Below are 12232 nucleotides of genomic sequence, written 5' to 3'. Positions count from 1 at the left end.
CTGAGCCTAAAATTATATAAAAAAAAAAAAAAAAAAATTGCAGAAGGGAACCAAGAACGAGGGAGTGTTTGTTTGTGTGTGTGTGTGTGTGTGTGTGTGTGTGTGTGAGGACTGAATTGGACAAACACAACAGTGGAAAAACAACAGACATATATGCGCACACACATGCGCACGCGCTCGCTCACAGACACACACACACACACACACACACACACACACACACACACACACACTAACCTCGGCTGCGATGCTGCCATTTCTTTTTTTCTCACTAACACAACTGTTTCTCAGCTCTCTCTCTCTCTCTCTCTCTCTCTCACACACACACACACACACACACACACACAGTAAATCTCTCACCCTCTCAGACTGACTGCTGATCGGTTTCTCTATCAAGCTCTCTCACGCAGCATGATGAGGAGGAAGGCGTGAGGAGAAGAGCAGCAGTACAGTAAGGCAGTGAGTGGTAGAGAGAATAAAGAATATCCTGGGTTTGTGGTTTAAATCTCATCTCATCTGACCATATGACTGCTGTGCGCTTCTCTTTGTATGTCCCATTCTACATTTAGTCTCCATTCATGCTTATAATAAACTCCACTCTTCAGGGAAGATGTTCCAGTAGATTTGTTTTTGGGGATTTGTGGAGATTCATTTAGCCACAAAGTGTTAGTAGAGTCAGGTACTGATGCAGGTGAGAAGGCCTGGGGCGCAGTCAGCGTTCACATTCAGAAAGGTGTTCAATAGGGTCAATAGGTAGGATAAAGTAAAGTAGTGTAGTATAAAGTAGAATATAAAAGAGTAGTAGGGTTAGATTGAGTATAGTAGAATAAAGTATAGTAGGGTTAGGTAGAGTATAGTAGAATAAAGTATAGTAGGGTTAGGTAGAGTATAGTAGAATAAAGTATAGTAGGGTTAGGTAGAGTATAGTAGAATAAAGTATAGTAGGGTTAGGTAGAGTATAGTAGAATAAAGTATAGTAGGGTTAGGTAGAGTATAGTATGGTTGAGTAGAGTATAGTAGCATAAAGTATAGTAGGGTTGGGTATAGTAGAATAAAGTATAGTAGGGTTAGGTAGAGTATAGTATGGTTGAGTAGAGTATAGTAGAATAAAGTATAGTAGGGTTGGGTAGAGTATAGTAGAATAAAGTATAGTAGGGTTGGGTAGAGTATAGTAGAATAAAGTATAGTAGGGTTGGGTAGAGTATAGTAGGGTTGAGTAGAGTATAGTAGAATAAAGTATAGTAAGGTTGGGTGAGTATAGTAGAATAAAGTATAGTAGTATAAAGTATAGTAGGGTTGGGTAGAGTATAGTAGAATAAAGTATAGTAGGGTTAGGTAGAGTATAGTAGGGTTGAGTAGAGTATAGTAGAATAAAGTATAGTAAGGTTGGGTAGAGTATAGTAGAATAAAGTATAGTAGTATAAAGTATAGTAGGGTTGGGTAGAGTATAGTAGAATAAAGTATAGTAGGGTTAGGTAGAGTATAGTAGGGTTTAGTAGAGTATAGTAGAATAAAGTATAGTAGGGTTGGGTAGAGTATAGTAGAATAAAGTATAGTAAGGTTGGGTAGAGTATAGTAGAATAAAGTATAGTAGGGTTGGGTAGAGTATAGTAGAATAAAGTATAGTAGGGTTGGGTAGAGTACAGTAGAATAAAGTATAGTAGGGTTGGGTAGAGTAGAGTATAGTAGAATAAAGTATGGTAGGGTTGGGTAGAGTAGAGTATAGTAGAATAAAGTATAGTAGGGTTGGGTAGAGTAGCGTATAGTAGAATAAAGTATAGTAGGGTTAGGTAGAGTATAGTAGGGTTGAGTAGAGTATAGTAGAATAAAGTATAGTAAGGTTGGGTAGAGTATAGTAGAATAAAGTATAGTAGTATAAAGTATAGTAGGGTTGGGTAGAGTATAGTAGAATAAAGTATAGTAGGGTTGAGTAGAGTATAGTAGAACAAAGTATAGTAGGGTTGAGTAGAGTATAGTAGAATAAAGTATAGTAGGGTTGGGTAGAGTATAGTAGAATAAAGTATAGTAGTATAAAGTATAGTAGGGTTGAGTAGAGTAGAGTATAGTAGAATAAGTATAGTAGGGTTGGGTAGAGTATAGTAGAATAAAGTATAGTAGGGTTGGGTAGAGTATAGTAGAATAAAGTATAGTAGGGTTGAGTAGAGTATAGTAGAACAAAGTATAGTAGGGTTGGGTAGTATAGTAGAATAAAGTATAGTAGGGTTGAGTAGAGTATAGTAGAATAAAGTATAGTAGGGTTGAGTAGAGTATAGTAGAATAAAGTATAGTAGGGTTGGGTAGAGTATAGTAGAATAAAGTATAGTAGTATAAAGTATAGTAGGGTTGAGTAGAGTAGAGTATAGTAGAATAAAGTATAGTAGGGTTGGGTAGAGTATAGTAGAATAAAGTATAGTAGGGTTGGGTAGAGTATAGTAGAATAAAGTATAGTAGGGTTGAGTAGAGTATAGTAGAATAAAGTATAGTAGGGTTGAGTAGAGTATAGTAGAATAAAGTATAGTAGAATAAAGTATAGTAGGGTTGGGTAGAGTATAGTAGAATAACGATAGTAGGGTTGGGTAGAGTATAGTAGAATAAAGTATAGTAGGGTTGAGTAGAGTATAGTAGAATAAAGTATAGTAGGGTTGAGTAGAGTATAGTAGAATAAAGTATAGTAGGGTTGAGTAGAGTATAGTAGAATAAAGTATAGTAGAATAAAGTATAGTAGGGTTGGGTAGAGTATAGTAGAATAACGTATAGTAGGGTTGGGTAGAGTATAGTAGAATAAAGTATAGTAGGGTTGAGTAGAGTATAGTAGAATAAAGTATAGTAGGGTTGAGTAGAGTATAGTAGAATAAAGTATAGTAGAATAAAGTATAGTAGGGTTGGGTAGAGTATAGTAGAATAACGTATAGTTGGGTTAGGGATAAAGTATAGTAGAATAAAGTATAGTAGGGTTGAGTAGAGTATAGTAGAATAAAGTATAGTTGGGTTAGGGATAAAGTATAGTATGATACTATCTGTTTGACACAATGAGCTCACTGGGGCCTTCAATGCTGCAGAAACATTTCTTTTCACTTCCCCAGATCTGTGCCTCCATACAATCCTGTTTCTGAGGTCTAAATACAATTCCTTGGACTTCATAGCGTGGTTTATGCTCTGACATACACTCTTAACTGTGGAACCTTCTATAGACAAGTGTGTGCCTTTTCAAATAATGTAAAAACAACTGAATTAACCACAGGTGGACTTCAATCGAGTTGTAGAAACATATGATCAGTAATCAGTGGAAACAGGATGCACCTGAGCTCAATTTTGTGTTTCATGGCAAAAGCTGTGAAAACTTAAATACATGTAATTTTTTTAATTTTGTTTTTTAATTTATTTTTAATTTATTAATTTTTTTTATAAATCTGCAAAGATTTCGAACAAACTTTTTTCATTATGGGGTTTTGTTTGTAGAATCTTTAGGGAAATACTGAATTTAATCAATTTTGAAATAAAACTAACATGACAAAATGTGGAAAAAGTAAAGCGCTGGGAAAACTTTCAGGATGAACTGTAACACTAGTGAACTCACACATCACCCTGTGTTTTACAAGCTCTCCAGCACTGTGATCATGATCTTCGTGCCAAACACACACACACACACACACACACACACACACACACACACACACACACACACACACACACACCCCTACACCTGAATATCATATCAGCAAGCACTGGGTGTATATATATATATGTAAAAATGTACGTGTATTTCTTATCTCTGTCTAATTTGAAAACTGTCCAATGTGTATATGCATACATACACACACACACACACACACACAGGGTTGTTCAGGACGGCCTCTCCAGATGGCCACTCATTAGAGAACAGGTCGTCTTGGCAGCAAAACGACGAGTACACTGTGTGTGTGTGTGTGTGTGTGTGCGCGCTTTTTGTATAGTGGTGTTATAAAGACTGAACATCTGCATAAGTATAATGATAGTTATGATCGTATGAGGTCATTAAAACAAGTGTATGTAAAAAGGAAACAAATTTGAGGATGAAGAAGAATCCTCTTTTTTCCCAGTGATGTTCTTATCTATTCTATTAAATGATAAGTGTGCTGCATGCATCAAGTCTACTCACTCTACTCTTTGTGTGTGTGTGTGTGTGAGTGTGTGTGTGAGTGTGTGTGTGTGTGTGTGTGTGTGTGTGAGAGAGAGTGTCTGGCTCTGGCAACACATCTGTGTGATGATGTATTACGGTTATTCTTTGGTCCCTTGGGTGCAGACAAAGGACTTCCTGAAGACACACAAGTGTGTACACACACACACACACACACAAACACACACACACACACACACACACACACACACAGGGCAGTTGCGTGGCTGCACGCTTCGGTGAATGCCAAAAGGTCTCCACCGCAGAGGCAGTGGAGTGTAAAATGACGCTTTTAGTGGACTGATAGATGTGTGTGTGTGTGTGTGTTTGAGAGATAGAAAGAAAAGTGGAGACAGACAAGTCAATAATGAGTATTGCTGATAAATGGCTAATAAATTAGCTGTGTGCGCGTGTATGTGTGTATTCTGTGTGTATGTATTCCATGTAGGTTTTGTGTTTGTCCGTGTGTGTGTGTGTGTGTGTGTGTGTGTGTGTGTGTGTGTGTGTTTTTATCTCATTCAGTGTTTTCTTTTATATTTCACAGACTTTATGCCGCCAGAGTGCTTGCACCGGAGTCCCCTGATCCGGTTTCTGTTGAATCTGTTTAATCTTTTTTAATGAAACACAACCCGACTTATACTCATTTGATTTTAATGTACACACACACACACACACACACACACACACACACACACACACAAGAGCGGATCAATCGATCGTGTAGCATTAATGAGCTAAAAATATTCGACATATCTATAAATATCTCACTCTATGAAAGAGGTGTGGTCTCTGTACCTGTCAGTCAATACAGAAGGTGTGGCCTCTGTACCTGTCATTCAATTAAAGAAGGTGTGGCCTCTGTACCTGTCAGTCAATAAAAGAGGTGTGGCCTCTGTACCTGTCAGTCAATAAAAGAGGTGTGGCCTTATACCTATCAAACATAGTGAAGGTGTGGCCTCTATACCTTTCCATCTTAATAAAGGGGGTGTGGCCTCTGTACCTGTCATTCACAAAAAGGAGGCGTGGCCGCTTAGTGTCAGTCTGAATAAAGGAGGTGTGGCTTTTGTACCTTTTAATCTCAATAAAGTAGGTGTGGCTTAAATACCTCAATCACAATGAAAGAGGCTCTGTAAGTGTCAATAACAGAGTAGGGAGGCGTGGCCTGTGTGCTTTGTACATCTCTTTGTATGATGTTTCCTTTTATATACATAAAAAATTTTGCCCTGTCTATTTTTCAATTTTTTTCCTCAGTTTTTTCCCCATCCGTTCTCTTTCTCTCTGTTCATCCCCATCAATCTGTCTTTTTTCTCGCTCTGTTGCAAGTGTGCTTTATCTGGCTCAGCATCTGTGTGTGAAGCTGCTCTCCAACCACTAAAGACTAAAAATAGCACAAAGCCAATTCAATCCTCTCGCTCCCGCTCTCTCTCTCCCGCTCTCTCGTTTCCTCGCTGTGTAAATGATCCAGTGCTTCTCCAGCTGTTCGCCTCAGGAGCATGCTGACCCATCAATATACGTGGAAGTGTGTGTGTGTGTGTGTGTGTGTGTGTGTGTGTGTGTGGGGAAGAGGGCGAGAGTTCATGTGCAGACAGATTAACGTTCTGAAAAGGAATTGACTCTGCAATAACATGAATAAAAACGCATTAATCCGGAGAGGGCGAGTAGGTTTCTCTCGCTCTGCTGCGACACGAACAGCCTCGAGACTCCGCAGCTTAATGACGCAGACGTCTCCCCGCCTTGCGCCAGCCTTGGCTGCAGTCATCGGGCCGCTCATGCTCATAGCACGCCGAGCTCGTTCCTAATTTACTCGACGTGCTTCAGTTGATGGTAAACAAACCAATCTCTGGAATAAATCGCATTAGGATACGACATGGGCGTGTCTCGCCGGCGTGACTACGGAACTGAGAACCTCCGGGTTCCACGTGAATTTAAGAAATATTATTGATCGTGCCTATGAACATAAAATCGTTCGTCTTACTTCTGAGAGAAGGTGCCAAAGACTAAACCTAGAATGTGCTGAAGACCAAGTGGAACACTAGCCGTCTGTGTCTGGATTTGTCATTTTGTTTAGATGTCTAGAACATTCTTGAGTTCCCTTTCACTCGTCAGTAAAAGGTTTCTAGATTGTGCATCTGGCATCAACATAGTCCATTAGTGGATCAAAACATTTTAGTTTCTTTTTTTTTTTTTGTTTGTTAGGTGGCTAGTCAGTTGATTTCTAGAATATATGTTTGGTTCAACCCTTTAGATAAAGGGTCTCAAATGGGTCTAGAATATTCTTAGAGCTCCGTTCTGGCATATGACTAGCTTCAATGTGGTAAATGGAGTCTGAAATATGTCTAGAATAGATACATATAGTGTCTGGAACAGGAGCAGAGTTTCTGGTATGTTCATCTATTTGCATCTGGCTTCAATGTTGTACATCTGAGGTCTAAAAAAAAACCGTAAATCAGGAGACTAAAATGAGTAGAATATTCTACAGAGCATGTCAGGATTTGTTTATTTGTTTTGTGCATCAGAGGTCAAATATCTAGAGAAATATTGTATGAGACTCTGTCTTTTGCATCAGAGAACTAGAATATACAAGCTACTGTATGTGTATGGGTTTTGGGTCTGGTTTAACCTTTTTGTATCAGGAGTACAAAAATCTTCAATATGCATCTATGCTCAAGATTGTGAATCCAGGGTCTTGAAAATTCTAGGTCTATTAAATTCGAGAGGTTTGTGCATGGGATGTGCATTTAATTTAAACTTTTGAATCAGGAGTCCAAAACGGGTCTAGAATATTTTACAGTGCATGTCTGGATTTGTTCATCTGGTGCTGCCATGTGCATCAGGGGTCTCAAATATTCGCCTTCTTCTTTCCTTCGCCCATAGGGGTCTCAACACCGGATCATCCGTCTCCATACCCCCCTGTCCTCTACATCTGCCTCTTTCAAACCAACTACCTGCATGTCTTCCCTCAACACATCCATAAACCTCCTCCTTGGTCTTCCTCTTTTCCTCCTTCCTGGTGTCTTCATCCTCAGCATTCTCCTACTGCTTTACCCCATGCCCCTCCTCTGCACATGTCCAAACCATCTCAATCTCACCTCCCTCACCTTGTCTCCAAAACATCCTACATGCACTGTCCCTCTAATAAACGTTTCTAATTCTGTCCATCGTCATCACTCCCAACGAACATCTCAACATCTTCAGCTCTGCTACCTCCAGCTCCACCTCCTGTCTTTTACTTAATGCCACTGTCTATAATCCATACATCATCGCAGGTCTCACCACAGTCCTATAAACTTTCCCTTTCACTCTCACAAATACTCTTCTATCACAAATCACTCCTGCTATCACTCTTCTCCACCCACTCCACCCTGCCTGCACCCTTTTCTTCACTTCTCCAACACACTCTACATTACTTTGCACTGTTGACCCCAGGTGCCTGAACTCCTCCACCTTCTCCACCTCTTCTCCCTGCAACCGCACCACTCCACTGCCCTCCCTCTCATTCACACACATGTACTCTGTCTTACTCCTACTGACTTTCATTCCCCTTCTCTCCAGCACGTACCTCCACCTCTCCAGGCTCTTCTCAACCTACTCACTACTCTCACCACAAATCACAATATCATCTGCAAACATTATAGTCCATGGAGACTCCTGTCTGACCTCATCTGTCAACCTGTCCATCACCACTGCAAACAGAAAAAGGCTCAGAGCCGATCCTTGATGCAGTCCAACCTCCACCTTGAACCAGTCTGTTGTTCCTACTGCACACTTCACTGCTGTCAGACTGTCCTCATACATGCCCTGCACCACCCTCACATACTTCTCTGCTGCACCAGACTTGAATATTTTAATTGTGAGAATTGTGGTATAAAACTCAGGGAATATTCAGGATATTGTATTTCTTTTATGTGTCTCTTCATATCAGGGGTCTGGAATGGTTCTGGAATATTCTAAAGATATCTTTGACATGGGGGTCTAGCACGCATCTAGGATATTCTAGAAAAGGGGTGTCGGTGTGTCTGGTGCTTCAAATGTTCTTAAGTAGGTGGCATCTAGTAGGTGAATCTAGTAGATGATCTAAAATGTTCTAGAGTGTCCAATCCAATACTGATGTAGATGTTAGAGCTATGATCAAGGCTGTGTGGGTTTGGATTTACTCAAAATGCTGAAACTGAGCTCCATCATCTCACACTAAAGAGTCAATGTCCGCAATGTCTACAGCCTCAGCGTCTCACAGTCACGTGCATCAGTGGTGTTCAGTAGCTAACAATGTAATGTGGCATTTCTGAGAAGCGCTCATGACTGGACAAGACTTTCTGGAAAGTGACTACAGGTCACACTGAGGACAAAGACATGCTGATTGAAGGAAACGTTCATGTCTGACCAGTCAGCCAGAGGAAGAAAAGGAAAAGAGAAAGAAAGACACGAGGGCATCAAGGACAAGTACAGCATTGCTGACTGAGAAAGTCTGGCTCTGTGTGTGTGTGTGTGTGTGTGTGTGTGTGTGTGTGTGTGTAAGGGACAGGACGTCCTGCTTGTCCATTACACATCTCCTCACCCCCCCACACACAGACACACACAGATACCATCATACAGCTTGAAAATGACCCAACCCTGTCTCTCTCACCTTCATCCTCCTTTCATCTCCCTTTATCTCATCTGTCCATCTCTCCGTTCTCTTCACTCGTCTCATCTATTAATCTCTCATGCACTCCTCCTTCACTCGGTTCACCATGATCTCATCGTCGTTCACCCGCCTCCTGTTCTCTCTCCATCCGTGATTCTCCCTCGATTCCCTCTCATCTTTCTTTTACTTTTATTCGTCCTCTTCCTTTCCTTTCCTGTCCTCCTTCTCCAGGTATCGCTCCAGCTCTCGTATGTCTGACCTTCTTTTTCTCACTATATGCCTGTTCATATTTTTTTCTCCCTTCATCACTTATCTTTTTCTCTCGCTATTGATCTCAACCTTCATTGTTCTTCTGCTTCGGTCATCTTTTCCTTTTTTTATTATACATAATGAAAAGATGAACAAATAAAACAGCAGTCAGAGTAGGTCCCGCCCACTGAGGGTGATTGACAGATACTGTAAAAAAGTTTTCCTCCTGCAGTGGAATAGACACCGTGTGGAAGTATTGGCACAGTGTATTGTATAGTCTACTGCAGTGTAGTGTGGAATATATTGTGTAGTGTAGCATTGTGTGCAGTGTGTATTTTAGAGTATTGTGTAGCGTAGTTATTTGTAGCATAGCATGTACTGTATTATGTTGTATAGTGTGTATTGTATTGTGTAATATATAGTGTAGTGTATTGTAGCATAGCGTGAACTGTGTATTGTGTACTGTCGTCTATTGTGCATTGTGTACTGTATATTTAGTAATTTTGTATTGTAGTATATAGTGCGTTGTAGTAGTGAATTGGGATGTGTATTGTGTAGTGTAGTGTAGAAGTAGTGAATTGGGATGTGTGTATTGTGTAGTGTAGTGTAGTGTAAAAGTAGTGAATTGGAATGTGTATTGTGTAGTGTAGTGTAGTGTGCAGTGTAGTGTAGAAGTAGTGAATTGGGATGTGTGTATTGTGTAGTGTAGTGTAGAAGTAGTGAATTGGAATGTGTATTGTGTAGTGTAGTGTAGTGTGCAGTGTAGTGTAGAAGTAGTGAATTGGGATGTGTGTATTGTGTAGTGTAGAAGTGGTGAATTGGGATGTGTATTGTGTAGTGTAGTGTAGAAGTAGTGAATTGGGATGTGTATTGTGTAGTGTAGTGTAGAAGTAGTGAATTGGGATGTGTGTAGTGTAGTGTAGTGTAGAAGTAGTGAATTGGGATGTGTGTATTGTAGTGTAGTGTAGTGTAAAAGTAGTGAATTGGAATGTGTGTATTGTGTAGTGTGCAGTGTAGTGTAGAAGTAGTGAATTGGGATGTGTTGTATTGTGCAGTGTAGTGTAGAAGTGGTGAATTGGGATGTGTGTAGTGTGTAGTCTGTAGTGTAGTGTGTAGTGTATTGCGTAGTGTAGTGAAGAAGTGGTGAATTGGGACGCGTATTGCGTAGTGTAGTGAAGAAGTGGTGAATTGGGACGTGCGTGTTATGTAGTGTAGTAAAGAAGTGGTGAATTGGGACATGTGTATTGTGTAGTGTACTAAAGAAGTGGTGAATTGGGACGTGTATTGCGTAGTGTAGTGAAGAAGTGGTGAATTGGGACGCGTGTATTGAGTGTAGTGAAGAAGTGGTGAATTGGGACGCGTATTGTGTAGTGTAGTGAAGATTTGGTGAATTGGGACGTGTGTATTATGTAGTGTAGTGAAGAAGTGGTGAATTGGGACGTGTGTATTATGTAGTGTAGTGAAGAAGTGGTGAATTGGGACGTGCGTATTATGTAGTGTAGTGAAGAAGTGGTGAATTGGGACATGTGTATTGTGTAGTGTACTAAAGAAGTGGTGAATTGGGACGCGTGTATTGCGTAGTGTAGTGAAGAAGTGGTAAATTGGGACGTGTGTATTGTGTAGTGTAGTGAAGAAGTGGTGAATTGGGACGCGTGTATTGCATAGTGTAGTGAAGAAGTGGTGAATTGGGACGCATGACATGTAGTGTAGTGAAGAAGTGGTGAATTGGGACGCATGACATGTAGTGTAGTGAAGAAGTGGTGAATTGGGACGTGCGTATTATGTAGTGTAGTGAAGAAGTGGTGAATTGGGACGCGTGTATTGCGTAGTGTAGTGAAGATTTGGTGAATTGGGACGTGCGTATTATGTAGTGTACTGAAGAAGTGGTGAATTGGGACGTGCGTATTGTGTAGTGTACTAAAGAAGTGGTGAATTGGGACGCGTGTATTGCGTAGTGTACTAAAGAAGTGGTGAATTGGGACGCGTGTATTGCGTAGTGTAGTGAAGAAGTGGTGAAATGGGCCGCGTGTATTGTGTAGTGTAGTGAAGAAGTGGTGAATTGGGACGGGTCCTACCTTTACATTGTTGTATTCGCTCTTGTTGGCGTCGGAGTTGACTTGCTTGTTTTCTGGGCGGGGCTTCAGGACCTGTCTCAGGGGGCTGGAAATGGGCAGTCCGGTCACACTGATACCATCTAACACACACACACACACACACACACACACAACGTTAAGGGTGTACCTGGCAGAACATCCGCACATCTGTAACTCACAGGACGGATAAAGTCCACATCTCTTTTTTTTTTTTTACATTCCTGAGGTGTCTACTGTTTCGACTAGAATATTTGCATGCACACACACACACACACACACACACACAGACATGACGCAGGGGCACTGACGTCAGTAGGGTTGGGTTAAGGAGCTGCACAAACACACGTCACGCAGTGCTGAGAGGAAATGAGCAGCTGTATGCAATGCCTGAGAACACACACACACACACACACACACACACACACACACACACCCCAAATCCTCAGACCCAAGTGAGCACAATTTCAGCACATTTTTCTTCTCTTTATTTTTTAGGCTGAACACAGGAAGCGCAAAACCATCAGGACTAAGATTGTTCAGATGGTGAGAAAGCAGACGTAGGAGAAAACGCAGATGGAAGACAGTGTTCATTCATTCACAAGTGTATTAGTAAAGTCAGGTACTGATGAAGGTGAGATGGTGAGGAGGCCTGGGGTGCAGTCAGTCTTCACATTCATTAATGCTAAATAGGTCTGGATCTCTATAGCAGGAGATTTTCCACTCCAACCCATATACCTTAATGGTGCTGGCATTGTGCACAGGGGCATCGTCATTCTGGAACTAATTTGGATCTTCCAGTTCAAGTAAAGAAAAGTTTCATTCTACAGCATCCAAAAGACATCCTACACAACTGTGTACCTCCGAGTTTGTGGTAACAGTTTGGGGAAGAACCACATATGGCTGAAAAGTACTGAATGATCTCTATTATGCCCCCATGCCTACTTTGATCAAGAGGTGCAGGCTATTTGTTGGTACCTTGGAAAATTAAGGCTACAGCAGGGGGCGGAGTTTTCTCACAGTTATGGAACAGCCTTCCAAGTAGTGTTTGGGACAGTGTTGTTTGTCAGTAGGTGTTTCTGAGGTAAAGGAGCAGATCTGGAAGAATCATGG

The 12232-nt window shown here is 40.9% G+C and overlaps 1 protein-coding gene across 1 annotated transcript in view; it reads right to left on the bottom strand.

Annotated features, from left to right (window-relative positions):
- The window catches only part of trappc9 (trafficking protein particle complex subunit 9), a 186566-nt gene that overhangs the window by 84439 nt on the left and 89895 nt on the right, over window positions 1-12232 (bottom strand). The window contains 1 exon segment of the mRNA XM_046860234.1: window positions 11105-11223. Within this exon segment, the coding sequence (XP_046716190.1) occupies window positions 11105-11223 (119 nt within the window).

The sequence above is a fragment of the Silurus meridionalis genome, chromosome 10 (assembly GCF_014805685.1).
Source record: "Silurus meridionalis isolate SWU-2019-XX chromosome 10, ASM1480568v1, whole genome shotgun sequence".
NCBI classification, from domain to species: Eukaryota; Metazoa; Chordata; class Actinopteri; order Siluriformes; family Siluridae; genus Silurus; species Silurus meridionalis.
The sequence above is the reverse complement of the archived record's forward strand: the minus strand, read 5'-3'. Positions and strand labels throughout refer to the sequence as shown.